Here is an 18,784-nt window from a genome sequence, read left to right as displayed (position 1 = left end):
CTTAGCAGTGGCTATGCAGCGCACCGGGGCATCAGCCAAAGGTGGAATCCCCTGGTGGCGTGTCTTGGACTGGATCCCCTTCGGAGGTTACACCACGTTGCTACTGCTACAGCAAACATTACACCCTGCCACAAAGTCTTGCACATGTGTGGGATTGTACTATTAGTGAACAAGAAGAGAAGCAGTATAATCTGATGTCAACTGCCCATCTCACGTGCGTCCATTGCTGCATTTAAAATGAAGATCAAGTGATACACATTATCAATATAATATTCCTTGACTAATCAGTGTATTTCCTAAATAAATAAGAAAGGTGACCAATACAATCTTCTCTGGCAAAGAAATTTAACTTAATTTTATTAAAATATTGAATAGACAACTTTCTCACCAAGTTCACAATAAAAGGCTTAACCTCCTGAAAGAGACATGATAAACAAATACAAATTAGTTTCCAAATCATTTTAAATATTTAAGACAACCGCCAAATGTCCAGCTCATAACAACCTACCCATGGAAGGACTGATGAGAATGTGTAGGTATCTACAGATCAGTTTACTCAGAGCTATGAAACCATTGTGTAGACTGCTGAAACATAACCATTGCTTTTGCTAAAATGTGCAAAGTTTTCCATCATCACTCGTGCTCGCTGTCTGAAAGGCTATAATTCCTCCAAAAAGACCCAAAAAATAAAGACAATAAAAAGAAGTCAAAGACAACAACAACAACAACAACAAAAAAGACAACAATTTCCCATATCTACTTCATTATCATTTAAGACAATGTAAAATCAACTACTACTGTGCAACTAAATGGACTACATCCAACGGCATTGTTTGTGATAACAAGAGGAAATGAAGTTGTGCAAGATCTTAGTCCAGGCTTTGTTTCCTCTTAAGGCAGGTAAGCTTTAAAGGTCCTCTTCATCAGACACCAGGGCAACCAAATAGAAGGGTGTGCTTCACATCACAGAACCCAAATCAAGAGAGACACATCCGTCTTTCTCTTGAGCTTCCTTCAATGTCTGTTCATCGCTGTCTTAGGTAGGTGTGCGTGCATGTATTTACAAATTTTACCAAATGCATTGCCGCCATAGAGCCTCTGCATACTTCTTAATACGTGCAGTGATAAGCAAGGCACCACCTCCATGCATCTTTTGCCAACCTTTTCATGTGTACATCCCACTGCCATCCATCACCACTCACTCTTCCATAGTTACTGTCAGATGTACTTCTCTCTGCACTTCCCTCCCTCCTCTTTTCCCTACATATTTTATTGATTAACATGGGTTTATGTATGATTGCATGTACATTTTTAGGTACATATGTGCATTTGTATGTAGAGATTTTGGTTGTACTGAGCATTTGGACTATTTGGGATATTTCAGAGAGGGAGAGGATGGCAAGTGTAACAAGAGGAGGAGGAGGGGCAGTGCTGTCTGAGTCTCTAGAAAACAGGGAGTCTGGTGGAGGTCAGAGTACAGGCATTGATATCCTCAGTGTGAGAGGCTCTGTGCAGGGACGGTTCTGAGGCACTGCGGTTTATCTTAGGGAGGGCATGCTGGAGAAGTTCAATGGAGGACAAGATCTAAAAAAAATGCATAAATGAGAAGAAAATTAGAAGATTAGTTAAACAAAGCACTCCTCATTCAGCTTGATGTCTACAATCACCAAGAGAAGTAGTTCACCTGTGGGAAGAGCGGCCTTTCTTCCTTGGACTTCTTGATGCAGTCAGCCACCAGCCTTTTCATGGCTTTGGGGCAGTTCTTGTAGAGCTTACTGAGGTCTGGGGACAAATAGCCTCTTCCCACCATGAAGATAATCTGGGGGGGGGGGGGTCACAAAGAACAGATGAGACCGAGGGAGTGTGTCTAAAATATTTTAGAGTTGAACTATTGGTCCAAGTCAGTGTGACAGTAGGAGACACCTGATCAATCCAAAATCAGCAGTCCACCTCAGAGATACTTTATAAATATGGCCAGTGAGTCTAAGGTGACAGGCATCTAAAACACTGCAGCTATTGTGAAGGTATGAGTGCATGATGCTGCAGACAAAGGATGGTAGGAGTACTCTATGTGCTTGCCAGGTCAGCTGAGTACAAAGTCGTTCTACAGTATCAAGGAGACTAGGGGTACAACAGTTGATCAAACAGCACCTATGAGCACACTTTGTACAGCAGCTTTAGCCTGATTTGAATACAGATCGTAAACTGAAATGAACAAGGAGCCAGACACGATCTAGATAAGGTCTTGCAGCCTGTGCGAGGACGAAAAACCACAGACCACATATGCGCGCACCCATGCACCCCTTTTCTCACACACGTACAGGGTTGTGTTACGGGGTCTAAAATTAGGCCAGTGGCTCCAGGGCACCCGCCTCTGTTCCATGGTGGGCCTTAAGCCAGCTCCACAACCCCCTTCAGACAGCAACACAGTGTCTTTCCACCACCTTCTGGCCTGGGATTGCAGCCTTGCACTGGGATACAGGCGAGGACCAGAGCTTAGACATGTGCCTCATTTGTGGGGTTACAGCTCTGTCTGACATGACCAAATCTAAGAAGATAGCAAATTCTTGCAAGCCTCCAGTTTGTTATAAATTTATTTTGGAAGACAAAACAACTACAGAGTTTGTGGAGGACAAAAATCGGTGAGTCTCATTATATCCTCTTAATATCACTTGCATGAAATGCATTTCCACTGACCTGCCCGACATACAGTATGCCATGTGTAAATGATGAGACTTTACCTGATCTCTATTTGCTATCTGGGAGTATGGGAGCTCTCCCGTCATGAGCTCAAAGAGAACAATTCCATAGGAATAGACATCAGACTGGAAGCTGTAGGGATTGTTATCTTGCATCCGGATAACCTCAGGAGCCTGTGGACATACGAAAAAAGAAAAAGAAAAACATAAGCACAAGGGAGGACATATTCTAGTTTATTTTCTTTATTTTGTCTGTTTATGATGTTTCACATCTCAAGTCTCTCAATGTAGTTGTCTTATTTCTGTAGTGAAATTTAAGCTATGTTACTGACCATCCAGAGAATGGATCCAGAAGGCTGCTCTACCTGATGGGAGCCGCTCCACCTGGCCTTCACTGTAGCAAGACCAAAGTCCCCGATTTTTACTGTTAGCCCTTCATGCAAGAAGATGTCTACACCACTGTCAAGGAATTTACAGCTAAAACATGCTTAAGAAACTTATTATACATTGAGTGCTTTTAACTCCATCTTCCATGCAGTGCAAGTACACACTCTAGAACAGTTGATAAAAAGGATACTGTTGGACTTCATATCGCGATGAATGATGTTCTTTGCATGCAGATAGCTGAAAATGAGATAGAAATTAGATGAGCTATCATTTTGTTTTTTGTTTTTTTCATTTATTGGTAAAATTACATACTTTAGGACTTACTCCATGCCCTGAGCTGTCTGCCTGGCGATGTCTATGAGCTGGATCATCTTGAAGTTCGTCTCCAGGACGTGAATATGTTTGTAGAGGCTGCTGCCCTCACACCACTGGGTCACAATGGCCAGGTTGTCCTTCGTCATGTAGCCCATGAACAACAGGATGTTGACATGTCGTGTTTTCCTGCAACAGAGGCAGTGGGGAACAGGAAATCACTAAAACAAAGATAAGATAAAAGTTTATGTTGAAGATGATTCACCAAGCACTTTGCAAGTGTCAAAAAAGCTGAAAACGCCAGCTTTTAGATGGCTAAAACTGTATTTCTTACCTCAAGACAGCCACCTCATTTCTGAATGCCTGGAACTGCTCTGGTGTGGGGTCAGTCACCTTTAAAATCTTCACAGCTACATCGCCTACAACAAAAATGCTCTCCTCAGCTACACATAAAATCTACTGTAAGCTCATATGAAAAGCAATGCTGCACGCACACTTATCATCTGCAATTAACTTATTTCAAAGTCTTAAGTGTAGTTTGAGAATGTGAAAGTGTTGGTAGTTACACCTGAAAGTGCCCTGCCCCATGTGAAATGCATTCCTACCATGCCATTTCCCTTTGTATACAGTTCCAAAGGATCCTGAACCGATGCGGGAGTGCAGATAAACCTCGCTGGCCTCAATCTCCCAGTAGTAACTAGAGTCTCGCTTGTCCCGAGGCCTCTGTGTGAGCAGAAATCAAAAAGGCACAACTGATGTGAGAGACACAAATTAAATGGAAGCGGTTATCAAAAGCCAATATTCTCTAGGGTAGATTGCACAAAGTGGCCAGCAAATATTTAGAATTTCGATATACAATAAACAAGACATAGAACTTACAATTTTATTTTTCTCCTGTGTGTTGAAGGACGGGACCCTCTCTCGCTGGGCAGGTGCCGGGGCTTTGGACTGGGACTGAGACCACCCTGTAGGGCTCTGACTGGGAGAACTCCCCGCTTCAGGGATACAAAAAGGATGAGAAGCAAGGGATTCAGGATGGAAGACTTTGGCTGTGTCCACAATCATTTACTATACACTGTACTGGGAATTCTATGTAGAGGACTATACAGTGTGTCAGATGGCAAAACCAAAATATCGACACTACTCATGTCATCTAAATTTGCAACATTTTCATTGTCGGTGCAATGCATAATGGCAGTAAGTGCTCATTTAGTGACCATCAACTGTACATGACTTTTTAGGATACAACTAAGAGGGATATAATAATTCTAGACATTCGGGCATGCACTACAAAAAGGCAAACACACTATGCAATAGACTATATGGTGATTATGGAAAAATTAGGGTCACAACCTTTTACTTTGTCCCAGTTCTCCCCTTTCACGCTTTGCTTTGTATCATTCTCAACCTCTAAAATCAGAGCTATAATTGGCAACGGTAAAATAAATCTCCGACAGGGATGTCACATTTGATGATGCACAAGTGCAGAACTAACCATTGGAATGGAAAAAATGTATAAAGATTGTGAAAAAAGTCTCCGTAGAGCCTTTTTTCTTGTTTAATGGCCTATTACATCCAGCTTAATCTCACATTATTACCCTCTACTGTTTAGCTATTTTCTGATGACTATTAAATGTCATGGGTAGACCTCAGTGTCCAATGCTGTGATGAGAAATTTCTATTTTGGAGGGGGAGGAGAATAGCTACAATCAATTCACAAAGAGAAGTTTGAATTTGAAAACCACTCTATTTTAAATTCAATCACAATCAAAGGGGGAGATTTGTGTCAAGGATGAAAGGAGAAGGTGTGATGCAGCACAAAAGTGCATGACATGAAGCTAACGAAATACAGAGCAAGCACTTACCCGAGTCATGATCACGCATTGCATCCTAGAGAGACCAAAAAAAAAAAAAAAAAAAAAAAAAAAAAAGTTCTTTCAGCTTGTTCAGACAGTGAACAAAATGCTGTGCTGTCACTTGTGGTTTTACTTCAATACTAAGATGTGAATGCAGATAGCCCGTTTGCAAGGCATGCCATTCAGACTGCACACAGACACTCTGCTTTCTAACCTTTTCTGGACTCTCAGGTGAGGCCTCAACAAAAGACTGGGAGAAGTGCACAATACCTACTTTCCTCTTCAGCCAGAATCTATGGCACCAGGAGCTGGGGGAGGTATTCAGGCATTCTAGCTACTCCCCAACAGGGTACAATACAACAGGCCAGTGAGGACAGGAGGGAAAGGGACACAGTAAAGCAAAGTGAGGAAGGAACAATGACAAGAGTGATGCTCAGGTTTCTACCTGACCAGAATATACGGGAAATATTCTATAAAGCATGCAACAATGTGAGCTGATTATGCAAGAACACTGGCAGTGAAAAAGCAGAAACTAGAACTGAACAGGGGGAAGTCAAGTGTCACACATTTTAAAATCGCTAAAATAAGATGCCACAAAACAGGCTCAACCCTGCCCAGGTGGATTACTTAACAGAGAAGTAGATAAAGAGATAAAAAAAAAAAGCAAGGCGAGGATAGTTGGAATGCCTGAGATGTACGTTAGAGGGCAAGATCACTCTCAAGCAGGAGATATTTTAGGAGTGGCTGCCTGAACCTACAGGAGTACCCAAGGGGCCGGTATGGTGTGTAGTTACCTCAATCATGCTGCTGTCTACAGGCAGGGTAGTGCTAACCATGTGGACGTTGGGTGTGGAAGTGGAGCGCTGCCTCTGGGAGAGACCGCCGCCTGTGGGTGGGTAGGGCGTGGTGTAGTTGAAGGCATGAGGGGTGGAATATCGGTGGGCTGAGCTGTAGTGGCGATCAGGCATCACATATTAAGACTGAGCAGCTATCATTTGCTTAGATCTTGTGTCACTGCTTTAAAAGGGCACACACCACTGACATTTAACAAAAAACAGATGCTGTATTCTGTAACTTCTTTAAAACTGGGCTGCTGTGGGTGTGGTGGTGATGGTTGGTGCAGGGGCTTTCTGGTTTCATTTCTGTCATTTTTCTCTCACTTTTCCCATTCAAGAATCATTTATTTACATGGTGCCACCAACAAACTCTTACCACACATACAAACTTAATTTGAAGCATGCTATATGTTGAAAAAAAAAAAAAAAAAACCAACCATAAAGCAAAACTGAAAAATAGCACTAAGAGGAAGTCGTTATAGGTTAATTTTATTGTGGCCTTCCCCTTACCCCGTTTTTGGCTAACGTCACACTGCAGAGTTATTGTGCCCTAGATGTTTGCCAAGATCAGTATTGGCTCGACTGAAGAGTACAAAGCTCACCAGCCAAATATGTTAATCTCCAAACAATCCAAATATTGGTCTGACTTGAGATGTTCACTTTTACGAGCACAAAATCTAATTTTAACAAGTTAAAATATTCAAAATAACAAGAACTGTGCCTGGCGCCAATAAGTAAAACTTTCAGCTTTAAATTTAGTCAAAGGTCTTGGTACATGTCCTTTTAGTGGACTAGTACCTGCACTGTGCTGTAGCTGCTGGTTACAATGGGAACAGTGGAACTCCAGCTGAATGACGTATGTAAACAGAGATCATATGACATCACACTTATGACCATGGAGTGCACTCCTCGAGAACAATCCCCCTTTTGGCAACACAAAACTATGTTTCAAAACTTGAGATTGCTCTGCATGGAACAGCTTGATACTTTGTGAGTGCTGATTTGGCATCTCAGAGTGCTTTTTAACGATTTTAAGGGCTCCTGAAACAACAGGCTCTTTTTCACACCTCTCATTACATCCGCCCTTGAACTGGTAAGCCCCCATAAAGCTGAGGACCTCATTAAAAACAGGATTTAATTCAATTAAGATTAATGTACTCAGCCCAAGCCATTCTAGTTTGTGGTTCCCAGATGGTGGAACAAGCTACCAAATGCTATCAGAGCAAGGGCGACCCTCTCTATCTTAAAGAATCTCTTAAAGACTCATCTCTTCCGAGAGCACCTACTCTCCAAACACCTCTAACACCCTAACATGCCTAACTAGCACTTACCGTGCACTTCTTTACCTGATCTCCTTGCACTTTGTCTTATTGAACAGATTTAGTACTTAGTGCTTAATCCAAGGTCTGCTTCTGTACTGAAGCTTGAGTGTTATCCCTCACTTCTAAGCCACTTTGGATAAAAGCGTCAGCCAAATGAGTAAATGTATATGTAATGTATAACTACAGCTGTTATGCAGCCAAGCATGACGAAAAAAAGAAAATGACAATGGTCGTGAGTATCTAAAGCTGCAAATGCATCTCGAAATTCCTATGTACAATATGCTCATCCAACACCTAAAATTCATTAGCCAGCAATCCACAAAAACTAAAGACTTAAAAAAAGATACATTCAGCCAAAATATTTTACTTCCTGCTTTTACCATGGGTTGTTGGTCCAAGGAGCAACCTGATCATTAGGTCCCAATACCCAACCATAGATCGTGTAATTTATATTTTGTGGTCATTTTTATGCTATGTTGTCACAATGTTGTCTTATTTGTGCATGTATCCATCATTTGCATCTGAGGTGTGTGTGTGTGTGTGTGTGTGTGTGTGTGTGTGTGTGTGTGTGTGTGTGGGGGGTAATAATTAAAAAAATAAAATCATTAAAATAAAAGCAATAGGAGGGTATCTCATGGACAGATCATGGATAAAAACTTTGCTTCACCTTGGAAACCGTGTTAGGGATTCTCTCATTCGCCGGGATGTCAGCGGTGGCAGTGACGGGGCACCACTCTCACCAGGTGTTGGACACAGCCTGAAAACAAATAAAAAGTAGACAGTTTATAGCTGATAGTATATGGTGCATCAGAGTGTGTGGATGCTTAATCATATACCATCTGTAACGTTTAAAAAGTACTGTCATAGAATGTAGTGGCAAGTTATCGATGGCCTTTTGACATCAGGCTTTCATTTCAACCTGAACACACTTACAGGAGTTGTCTGATATTGCTCCAGTCCACACACATCGTGGGCACTTTGGTGCTACAATGCTCATGGAATTTGTAGCCGCATGTTTGGCAACGGAAGCCATTCAAAAGAAACTTCTGGCAAATATCGCAGAATGCCAGCTTCAGATATGTTTTCCGAACCTGAGAATGACAGAAAAAAAAAAAAAAAATGGCATTTACTTCTTTAGCAGTGACACGTTGAGCCTTGACGATATTGTAAATGCTTCAGGTACTCACAAAATTATGCGTCGTCAAAGGAACATGATCTAAAACCTCCACCAGCAGCTCTTCCCCAATCAGAGAGGTGGAGTCAGTATTCCAATCCATCCGTAATTTTTTACTGTTACAAAAACAGACAAAATATTTACATGAAGGGAAATTAAAGGAAACAATATAACTGAAGCAAGTAAGAATGTGATCTGTACAAACTCTTATCTTATTTCTCTGGTTTTAAACCCACAACAGTCCTGAGCTCACCTCCTCTGTCCTGGATGTAGTCTGAAGACGGCACAGCACTGAGGCTGCAGACCTCGCACCTTTAATGCTTTAATCAGGCAATTGTGCAGAGTCATACCTGGTCGCACGTTTACCTGAGGAACAACAAAAAAACCCCAACATGAATTCATCTCTTGCCTGCCAGGATGTAAGCAGCTCTATATGCCTTTAGATAACTGTGTACCAATGCGGTATTTCTGAGTATTTCTGAGGCCTTGTTGGAAGTCTGGAAATCTTCTACTTGCAGTGGAAATCAACTCACCACAGTGCGTTGCTGGTTTGGGAGGTAGACTCGGATAGTGCTGCTAGTCTTGGAGTCGGGCATCTTGCTGTCATCTGAGGAGCGACGCTGGCAGGGAAAGCCTTGCACCATGGTAGGTGAAAGGCACGGGCCCTCAAATGCAGAGTCCTTCATTCCGAAGCCGTTGCTCAGAGTCTTCCACGCTCCCTGGAGGTGCTCCATTAGTAAAGCCAAGTGCTCTCAATGGTCTGAAAAAAACAAAAAAAAACAAAAAACACACGCACGCATGCATGCACGAACGCACGCACACACACACTTATTAGTACTCAGAATGTTTGAAAGCAAACATCACCAACTGACTTAATGACTTCACTTAATTAATATTACATTAGCTCTCTTTCTTCTTTGTAAGGATATTGGTGGTGTGCAGACTCGGTGCCAAAGTGTAAGTGAAATACAATGTAAATGTTTTCCAACATTAAAAAAAGTCATTAAGTCCACTCAACCATTAAATTTTTGAGGGCATGTAAGTGTTTAAATTGATTCTCCGAAATCTATCTTTGGAGTATCAAACACTATGCCCTGAAGTGGCTTCAAATCTTTTTAACTGAGAAAGCAGCTGTGCTTGGGTTGAGTGCATGTCAGTTACAATAGATTCCAATAGTGTCAGGTTTTCACAGCAGAGAAGAATAAAGCGAAACAAAGATAGATTTGGGTTAATGGTATTGAGGATTTATTGGATGTGTTCTCCAAACATAATCTCACTACAACTACAACCCTCTTGGATGATTGCATGTTTAGGGCCATTTCCAGTGAAGAGAACATCTACATTCTGACCTGTTTAGCGATCTAATGTGCTTATTAAACTAGCTGTTTATAGAATGCCAAATGTGAAGGTTTTTGACATAAAAGTGGCATCTACTGTGACAACTTTCCTTTCTTTTCAATTTGAGAGGGAGCAGCAGAGCACTGTAGACAAATTAATTCACTCAAACAGAGAGAATCTAGGGCAAACATAGAGGTAAGTTGTTTTATTTACAGTATATTCTTTCATCAGACTCTGTCTTCTGCACAGTCAGACAGCGGACAGTTAAAACTTACCAGCTAATAACATACAGTAGAGGACAAAAAAAAAAAAAAAAAAAACCCCACAAAGTGTAATTAAATAAAAAAATAGAGGAAAAGAATAACTTAAAAATACCGGTAAACCAAACTAAATATAATATAAAAATTTTAAATATAATATAAATATAAAACATATATATAGACGGACAGACAGACACACACACAGAAGTTTCACTAATTCTCCTGCAAAAATTTTTAATTATCTCTGGTGTGTCTTGTTCAAATAGCTGCTGACACTAAAGAGATGATTACTGCATTTAGTGGTTAGCTGTCACAGCAGACATACCAGTATGTCACTACAACACAAAAGTAGGAACTTGGAGGACTGTGGGTCTTCCAACCGTCCCACCGGGCTGCAGAAATTGTGTTCAAAACAAAAGCTGTGATCCATCCAGAAAAGGGTATCAACAGAAAGAATGTCAAGTCCAGAATAATTAGACTTTTACTCCCATCTGCTTGGATCTGTTCTGCGTAAATGGTCAGTCTACATAACACGTTAAGCTTTGAAACCCCACGGGAAGTGCTGCATCCACATAAGAGTTTCTGTGACTTGACTGAAGTCTTCAAAGTCAGAAATGTAGGGGAGATCAATGTCAGCAGGTTAGCATATTTTGGCAGAGTTAGGTTAAGAGACTCATTGAGCTGACTTTGAACGCCTTCCCAATTAAATCAAACTAATTACCGAAATGACTACAAGACAGGACTACTACTGAAATGTGTGCACGATTGTGACAAGTACAGAAGCTATTGGTACCTACGTATGTTTTATGAAGGCCTGGCAGATCCAGATATAAAACTGTGGAATTGCCTGTAGGCCCTCAGAGGCCAGCTATATCGTTAAACTTCAATGCACAGCTCTATTCACCTTCCATTCAAATTTCACTTGCTCAAACGATACATTTTTTCGGTCGTGTGCCTTACGGAGAAGCGGCTGAACAGTTGTAGCTAGCATTTCAAACGTAATTCAAGGAGTAGCAATGCTAGGAGCCCGTAACCTGTATATGCTTACCAAGAGGAGTTAGAAAAGTTGTGCTCCGCCATAACTTCAGGAAAAACTGGCGTCGGTGACATCATCATATTTGCAACGCATTCAAAGAAAAGAGGAAAAAGTCGAATTCGCCAAAAAACCCCGAAACAGTATCAAAAAAGCTTGTAACCGGTAAATGCAGCAGTATTGTAAGACGTCGAGGTCATAGGCCGGTCTCTTTTACGAGCCACTTAAAATAATAGGAGGAAAAGTTTTATCTCCCAGTCGTGGTAAGTAGGAAAAAATCCGTCGGACCCTCAAAGTGACACGACGAGGGATACTCTTTAAGTCCCGTGAAGCACTTTCAAATTAAAACTCACATGAGATCCTCGGTAATGCCTCGCTTTTCAAATCAATATTTATGTTGTTCCTGAGAAGGCGAAGAGGTTTGAGCTGGTGTCGTTCGTGCGTCCGCCTGACGCCAGTGATTGAAACAGGACCTTGCAGTCATAACAAGAGTTGCAAGCATCACTCACACTGCGCAACTATAGCACAAATTTAAGCCCTCCCACCTCGGTGTTACTGTTGTTTTTTTCTCATAACAAAAAAAAAAATCCACAGTAGATTTGTAAAAATGTCAGGTTCTTAATATATGGTAACATTTTTACAAATATACTACATTTAGTCTATTTCTGTGGTTTATTGCACCCTTGAGACTGCAGTCCGAGGACCTCAAACTGCCAATGATTATCTTTTCGCAAAGGCTGATGCTTATGAAACATTATTATAGTTTTTAATTCGCCGTCGTTAAAGTAGTGATTGCTACAGTATTTTTTGAAAAGAAAAAGAAAAAACCAAAGGCCCACTACCGGTTTGGAGTAGAGGAGAAAACCATTATTAACTGTAAGTGCACCATCGTCTGGAGAAAAGGGAGCAGCACAACATGGAAGCCTTCGTAAATCATTTTGAAGCCTCCCCGATATTCATGACAGCAGTGTTACATTTTAGACAACTGGTCAAAAAGGCAATTAAGAGTCAACTCGTGGTATGGCATGTAGGCTATAGTCAGAAATAAAAAGTTTCACATGAAGTCGAGATGGTTTTTTTTTAATTGACAGAAATGCATCATCCTTTAGTTTAAATGGATTTGAAACGTTTCTAAACGTCGGAACGGGCTCAAACACCAGCTTCTTCTCTTCCAAACCGGCCCGGGAAGCAGTGCCGTCGTGAAACCGTACCCTCCACACTCACCATGTGTTCACCATCTCTGTAGCATCCCAGTCCGGGTCCCCCGAGGTAACCCCAATCACAGAGGGCTCACGAGGTCCCCTTTTCAACGAGCTGGGGTTGACACCATCCGAGAGTAAAACGGCCTCACAAAACACCCTGGTCAATATGTCTTGACGGGTTCAGCATGCATTGTTTCCATGAGGCAGCAGCAACAGCAGACGATTTCAGCCAGAAATCCGGTTCTCTAGCCCTGTTTAGCAGCAAGTCTCCCCGTGTAACTTTACGGCTTAGTCTCTAAATGGCCTCTGACAGATATCCCATCTAGCAAATAGCAGAAATACCAAATACTGTTTCTGTGAAGATGAGGGCAGGGCTTTGTCATTGTTGGGCGCTTTAAGGTGCTCCGGCCCTTCATGCAGCAGTGCCGCCGCGTATCAGTCAGCACGGGATATTACGGCGGTGGACGTCTCGACCGGTTCAAAGCTACGCGGCGGAGGCTGCTGTATTTCCCCCCTGGCTTTGCATTCAAGGCTGCGAGACAGAACATGGAGACCGCGGGAGAAATGAAATCGCCGTCCCAGGGCTTCAGAGCCCGAGCCACCTTAAGACTGTGACGAACGGTCCTTTCTCACTTATTGATCTGATTGGGCACTCAGGCCGGATAGCTGAGGTCCTCGCAGCTCCCGTGGACTCTTGCCCCTGTCGGTCCCGCTGTATTCAGAATGTGATGCAATACAGCCTCGTTAAAAAAGCAGGGTCTGCATCAGGGTTATACAGTGACATGTTTGTGAAGTCACTCGTTTTGAAAAAACATACACACCGCAGTTTGATTGTTTTGACCACTGATGATTTTAGGCCTCTTTACACTCTCAGTTCAATTCCAGATTCTTTCAGTGACTCTCAGGATTTAGATTAAAGTTTGCACATACATTTTCTGCAGGTCTGTTTTATTAGTCTAGCTTCTGGGGCAAAAGACTACATAGATTAAAACTGTCACTCCACGTGTGTTTAAGAAGTGCAAAATGGATTTTAAAAAAATACTCTACACTTTCTTAAGTATATCCTTTTTATTGATATATTTTTCCATCAGACTCCATCACCATTATCAATGACTATGACCCAATAGGTTAAAATATTTTTTTCATAATTTTAATGTTGCTCATTGCTCAAAAAATTCTGATGTATTTTAGTTTTTTTCACTCAGACTGCAAATATGCTTTTTACCTCAAATTAAGTGTAACAGTGACAGTAATGGAGGTGTAATTTGCTGAGAACCACATACACAAATCTCTATACAGATTATTCCACTAATCCTACTAACAAAGGTGCTTCTGAGACAATTTAATTAAATAAAACTGGCTGAAATTGGTTGTTAGAGAGATCAGAGAGGTTACTACACACATCATATTGCTCACAAAAACCTATACCTTTATACGCAAATTTTCTGAATCTCAATGAATTGCCATGAATAAATTGAGGTTACGCATCAATTAATAATGATCACATGGAAACATTCCATAATTCCTATTAAAATTTTAACATTAACATATTATGCACCGTATCTATCTTGTGGCTCATATATATCCCTTTTTTAATTTTTGGAAAGTATTTGTAGTAGTCTTTGTAGTAGTAGAAGAACTACCGGTTGTAATGTGAATATCTTGCTATTAATGCGGCAATAATAGTGGTTAAAAAGAAAGACGGTAAAATAAGGTCAGTCGCTTTAGGGAAAAAGGATCATTCCATAACCATGATTGGCTGATTCATAGAGGCGGTGTCCAGACATTCTCGTGTTTGATTGGCCATTTTCGGAGTATGTGGCCAATGACTACGCAGGTTTTTACTGAATGACAATTCAGGAACTCCTGGTCACACCGCATGTAGCGCAAAGAAGGAGGCGTAAACACTGACATAGCTAGGTAGCCAGCAAGGTAAGCAATAAAACGGGATTAAAATTTATTTAGTCTGTAGATATTGTATATCTGCAAACTTTGAGACTATGTCATGTTAAAATTAATTATAGCGGAAAATGGGACGTTTGGTCGGTTTTCTTTTGTGAAAACGCACTGGTTTTGTTTGGTCTCGCTATTGGAGCATCGGGTTCTCAGTCCGGCCTGGTAACGTTAGCTCGTCACAACGACTTTGGTGTGTGCGCCCTGCGCGGGAAATTTTGTTTTTACGGTATATTCACTTGAATACCCGTCAGAAACCATCTACGGTGAACCTTTATCGCTGTAAGTGTCGGATTCAAACTTTCTTTCTGGAGGAAGAAAATCGATCGTCGACTGAACCGTGCTTCTTGATCGCGATCGTGAGGTGGTGTGCTAGCATGTGCTAGCTAGCAGTACGAGTGTCTCGCGAGTACGCAGAAAATTCAACGTGACTAGGCCAACGTTAGCGTAGCTTCAACCTTTGGCATTTGATTCTATTTGGCAAGCGCAAAAACAGGTCGGAATCCTGTTTGGTTTATTTACGCAGCGTAGATGGCCCTTAAACGGTTTAAAACGAGCTGAGTTATCTTAATCTTGGTTAGATTTGGGGCTCGCTGTTTTAGCAGATGTTAAATCAACATAACACGAAGCGATGTGACTGCCCTCTGGAATTAGCTTTCCGAGTTAGCATAGAATCCACGGCATGCTTTCATGGCCATTTCTGGGGTAGTCAGCGGCGTGGAGCGCGATATTATAGAGTCATGGAAGATAAGCTAAGTCCAGCTGTCCGTAGTTTTAGGTGAAAGGCTCCGGTGGAAGCGAGTTCTCATGTGGCTACAGGAGAGACTTTTATTATTTCAGCAGCTAGTCAGCGATTCACTATTTTGTAAGCTGTAAATTGAGGCCCGGCGGACATTAGGATGACCATTACACGATTTAGAAGCAACAAGTTAGCCCTGGCAATCTTATACCAAATTCAGTTAAACCTAGCTGCCGCGTGTTGTCATCCTACGGCCTCTTTTGGGCACTCATTGCAAGGACCTTGATTTACTCATTAACTCACATTCTTCCTGACTTGATGTCTTTAGCACCTTCAGCAAACAGAAGTTTGGCCTATGGCGATCACAACATGATTCCATTGACGAAATCGTGTAAGTTAGATTAGTAAGTAGTCGTAGTCCAATGGGCGATTGTTATAGACTCCACAGCTGAAAAATGTCCCCCCCCCCCATTGTTTGATTGTAGATTAGATCCCCCGGTAGTCATTATGCTAGACTGACTCTTGCAGTGCTGATGTGTTAGTTGTGTATTGTAATTTGACTCAAACATGGAGAAAACTGTGCTAAAAATCATTGGAGACAGAATATTTTTCTAAAATGGTACACAAGTGACAAATTGAAAGCCCTGGACAAGCATGGTTATTTGATTACATCGGTGATCGGGTCATTCTCGATGACACCATGTGTACACTGGCTGCACCACAAAAACCTCGCGGCGCACCAGCTGTTCGTTTACCGGTTTGCGCTGGTGTAAACAGCTGCATCCATTAAAACGTCAGATTAGTTGATCAACAGGCTTTCACACCAAATATGACAAATACTATAATGTGTATGCGGCAGAGCCAAAGCGCATTATGTCAGTGTGTTTGTAACTAGTCTAAACAGATTTAGTTTTCCAACGAAAAGAACAGCGTGCCATGTTAATGTTTTTAGATTTTAACATCATGCTAAGCAGTTTAATTGTTCGAGAGGCCACTTGCCAAGCTTCATTTGAATCAGAATGCTGAATATGAAAACATAAACCACGATCCCTCAGTAATTGCTTGTGACAAGTATGATTAAGCAGTTAAATTTGCCATCAACAAAACACTTTTTGTCTGCCAGAATGCCCATGCATGCAGCTCATGTCTAGCGGAGGTTCAGAGCTCATTTAAGTCAGCACAAAACCTTTTGGGAAATGAAGATGGTGCATGCCAAGCTAATACCCACATTTCTCGTTGAAAAGGATTGACTTCCCTTTTGTCTTTGGTGTGAAATCCCGGTAAGATGGGCAGCTGGAAAACAGCTGAAATGTGTCCAGTGTACACGGTGTGTGAGTTCAGAAGAGAAAGGAGAGGCTTTATTTTAAACTGAATTTTGTTTACTGATATGTGTTAATGTTTTTCTTTAGGTAATGGAGATGAGCAGCAACAGCGAGTGCTTTGGATGTGGCCGCTCTGGGCATTGGATCAAGCATTGCCCTAATGCCAGCGGTGCACGTGGACGCGGCAGGGGTCGGGGACGAGGCAAGGGTACTATATACTATGCAGACCACACCCAGTACAAGATAATTGTTACAAAATACTTGGGCTGCACATTATTCTATTTTTAAGTGCACTTTATATATGTCGTGCGCTTGTACCTATGGTTTTGGGATAACAGATTGGTCTCAGCACAGCATGCCTACTGTAACATATTCGTTTTGAGGGGAGACACTTTGGGGAATTAAAGCCATAAATTTAAACCCTGTAGACTTCTTTGAATCTTTCACTACAATTTGTCTGTTTCATTACAGAGCTTTTCTGCTATCGTTGTGGAGACCAAGGACACATGGCCAGGGACTGTGACCAAACTGAGGATGGTGTGTATTCCAATTCTTCTTTTTCTAGTTCATTTCTACTTAGTTGGTGTGAAGTGGTATTTGATAACAACACAATTACAGAAGTAATTACAATATTTTAATTTCAGTGCTACACAGATCATCATATCAGTAATATTTAATGATTTAACAACCAAATGGTCTTTTCTTAAACTATCAGTAAAACATTTTTGATAGTGTTTTGCGTTTCATTTTTTTCCTTTATAGCATGCTACAACTGCCACAGGAGTGGCCACATTTCCCGGGACTGCAAGGAGCCCAAAAAGGAGAGGGAGCAGCTCTGCTACACCTGCGGCAAAGCTGGTCACATGGCCCGTGACTGTGACCATGCCAACGAGCAAAAGTGCTACTCCTGCGGTGGGTTTGGCCACATCCAGAAACTTTGCGATAAGGTGAAATGTTACAGGTGAGTGTGAACTTGTAGTCCTTTTTTTGCTATCGCAGTGTTGTAGCCATAGTAGTTTTCGAAAATGTCTTAAATTAGTGCCTTTTTAGACCCCTGTCCTTTGTTTATAATCCTAAAGTAGACTTACTGCGTTACTTATTGAGCTTTCACTTTTGAGTCAGTTAACCTTAATTGTCTCTCTCCGAGGAAACTAACATCTTTTGTCTCCCCTAGGTGTGGCGAGATTGGTCACGTTGCTGTGCATTGCAGTAAAGCCAGCGAGACTAACTGCTACAACTGCGGAAAGGCAGGCCACCTGGCAAAAGAGTGCACCATTGAAGCCACCGCATAATCAGTGCCCTCTGTTGCCCCTCCTTTTTTCAGATTGATGGTTGGTTGTATTATTTTCTCTGAATCCTCTTCACTGGCCAAAGGTTGGCTAACAGAGGCTAGTCCCAGGCCAGTGAGCCTCTCGACATGTAATACAATGAAAGGGGTGAAAAAAATATCTTTCTGCATTCAATACAAAAATGTTTTAGTTTGGTAGCGGTGTTATGTATAATGCTTTGTTAAAGAACCCCCCTTTCCAAGCCACTGGTGATCAGAGATGAGTAAATGGGACTTAACATGTGGGAATCTATAGGACCTCTGAGCTTGTGGAAGTGAGTCTCAGTAAAATGAGATAGAAGAAGGGAGTAAGTAGAAACCGAACTTCCATGTATGGTTATTTTGGTTTGTTTTAGTGGGATATGAGTTGGCCAAGAGAGTATGACATGGAAACAGTTCATAACATGATGCATTTCAGCCCTACAAGCAGCTACGAGGGCGATAACAAACTACATGTTATATTGCTAAGATATAAAAATTTTGGAGGTATTAAAAGAAACACGTTCTTTTATAGAAATCTGTTTACAACTTAAATATCACTTGGTAGTCCAAGGTAGACATTTCCTTTTAAAATGGCTTTGGATTTTTTTTTTTTTTATTATTATTTTTTTTACCTTGGCAAAATTTAACATCAATAACAGTTGTCAGAACAGCAGAATTAGGAGTTATTTGGGAATGAAAAATGTTTTCACAGAAATCAAAATGTTATTTTTCTACAATATCACTTAGACTACTGTATAAATACCATTTGCTTGTACTCAGTTTTTAAGTCGGAAGGAAAGTGCAACTGAAGTCCTAGAAAATAGAAATGTAATTTTAAACTATCAATAAAGCTGGAGGAGCACGGGGAGGACATTTTGTCTGATTTGAGTGAAATTTCCTTTTACAGGTTTTTTTTTTTTTTTTTTCTGCTCTCAAGTCCTCTGTCCATATTGTAAAGGTGTCAAGTCTGAGCTACGGCTTACCTAACACACACGCCTGTATAATAGGCCCTATGAGCCTTCAAGGAAGTCCAAATGCAAGA

The 18,784-nt window shown here is 41.3% G+C and overlaps 2 protein-coding genes across 11 annotated transcripts; one reads left to right on the top strand and one right to left on the bottom strand.

The window, feature by feature from the left end:
• Positions 1 to 331: 331 nt before the first annotated feature.
• Positions 332 to 15,533, bottom strand: raf1a (Raf-1 proto-oncogene, serine/threonine kinase a). 6 transcript variants are annotated; one of them, XM_040151770.1, is made up of 19 exons: positions 15,415 to 15,533; positions 12,442 to 13,131; positions 9,120 to 9,346; positions 8,840 to 8,952; positions 8,600 to 8,702; positions 8,346 to 8,503; positions 8,080 to 8,169; positions 6,049 to 6,202; positions 5,529 to 5,588; positions 5,264 to 5,288; positions 4,278 to 4,393; positions 4,004 to 4,121; positions 3,733 to 3,817; positions 3,411 to 3,587; positions 3,277 to 3,323; positions 3,032 to 3,150; positions 2,742 to 2,873; positions 1,685 to 1,819; positions 332 to 1,584 (listed from the first exon to the last, which is right to left on the bottom strand). In XM_040151770.1, exons 3-19 carry the CDS (start codon positions 9,318 to 9,320, stop codon positions 1,444 to 1,446), a joined length of 1,974 nt encoding a protein of 657 aa, XP_040007704.1. In that variant the 5' UTR covers positions 9,321 to 9,346; positions 12,442 to 13,131; positions 15,415 to 15,533; the 3' UTR covers positions 332 to 1,443. The 6 variants fall into 6 exon arrangements, with proteins under 6 accessions (XP_040007704.1, XP_040007703.1, XP_040007705.1 ...); XM_040151769.1 differs by having other exon boundaries at positions 12,442 to 13,178; positions 15,415 to 15,513; XM_040151771.1 differs by lacking the exon at positions 12,442 to 13,131 and having other exon boundaries at positions 15,415 to 15,516.
• Positions 14,223 to 18,625, top strand: cnbpa (CCHC-type zinc finger, nucleic acid binding protein a). 5 transcript variants are annotated; one of them, XM_040151778.1, is made up of 5 exons: positions 14,223 to 14,351; positions 16,521 to 16,635; positions 16,905 to 16,970; positions 17,196 to 17,394; positions 17,608 to 18,625. In XM_040151778.1, the coding sequence occupies exons 2-5, from the start codon at positions 16,524 to 16,526 to the stop codon at positions 17,723 to 17,725; spliced, it is 495 nt and encodes a 164-aa protein (XP_040007712.1). In that variant the 5' UTR covers positions 14,223 to 14,351; positions 16,521 to 16,523; the 3' UTR covers positions 17,726 to 18,625. The 5 variants fall into 5 exon arrangements, with proteins under 5 accessions (XP_040007712.1, XP_040007708.1, XP_040007711.1 ...); XM_040151774.1 differs by having other exon boundaries at positions 16,521 to 16,641; XM_040151777.1 differs by lacking the exon at positions 14,223 to 14,351 and adding an exon at positions 14,379 to 14,565 and having other exon boundaries at positions 16,521 to 16,641.
• Positions 18,626 to 18,784: the final 159 nt, after the last annotated feature.

The sequence above is a fragment of the Xiphias gladius genome, chromosome 18 (genome assembly GCF_016859285.1).
Source record: "Xiphias gladius isolate SHS-SW01 ecotype Sanya breed wild chromosome 18, ASM1685928v1, whole genome shotgun sequence".
NCBI lineage: Eukaryota > Metazoa > Chordata > Actinopteri > Istiophoriformes > Xiphiidae > Xiphias > Xiphias gladius.
Note: the sequence above shows the minus strand (reverse complement) of the source record. Positions and strands in the feature narration are given on the sequence as shown.

What these genes read in the sequence shown, in the direction of transcription:
- raf1a (XM_040151770.1), bottom strand. Translation starts at nt 9,320, where the DNA reads ATGGAGCACCTCCAGGGAGCGTGGAAGACTCTGAGCAACGGCTTCGGA. An exon ending in GATTCTGGCTGAAGAGGAAA is followed by an intron (nt 5,289 to 5,528) that starts GTAGGTATTGTG and finishes TGGTCTCTCTAG; the next exon opens with GATGCAATGCGTGATCATGA. An exon ending in AGATAGCAAATAGAGATCAG is followed by an intron (nt 1,820 to 2,741) that starts GTAAAGTCTCAT and finishes CCCCCCCCCCAG; the next exon opens with ATTATCTTCATGGTGGGAAG.
- cnbpa (XM_040151774.1), top strand. Translation starts at nt 16,524, where the DNA reads ATGGAGATGAGCAGCAACAGCGAGTGCTTTGGATGTGGCCGCTCTGGG. An exon ending in GGGTCGGGGACGAGGCAAGG is followed by an intron (nt 16,642 to 16,904) that starts GTACTATATACT and finishes GTTTCATTACAG; the next exon opens with AGCTTTTCTGCTATCGTTGT. An exon ending in CTGTGACCAAACTGAGGATG is followed by an intron (nt 16,971 to 17,195) that starts GTGTGTATTCCA and finishes TTTCCTTTATAG; the next exon opens with CATGCTACAACTGCCACAGG.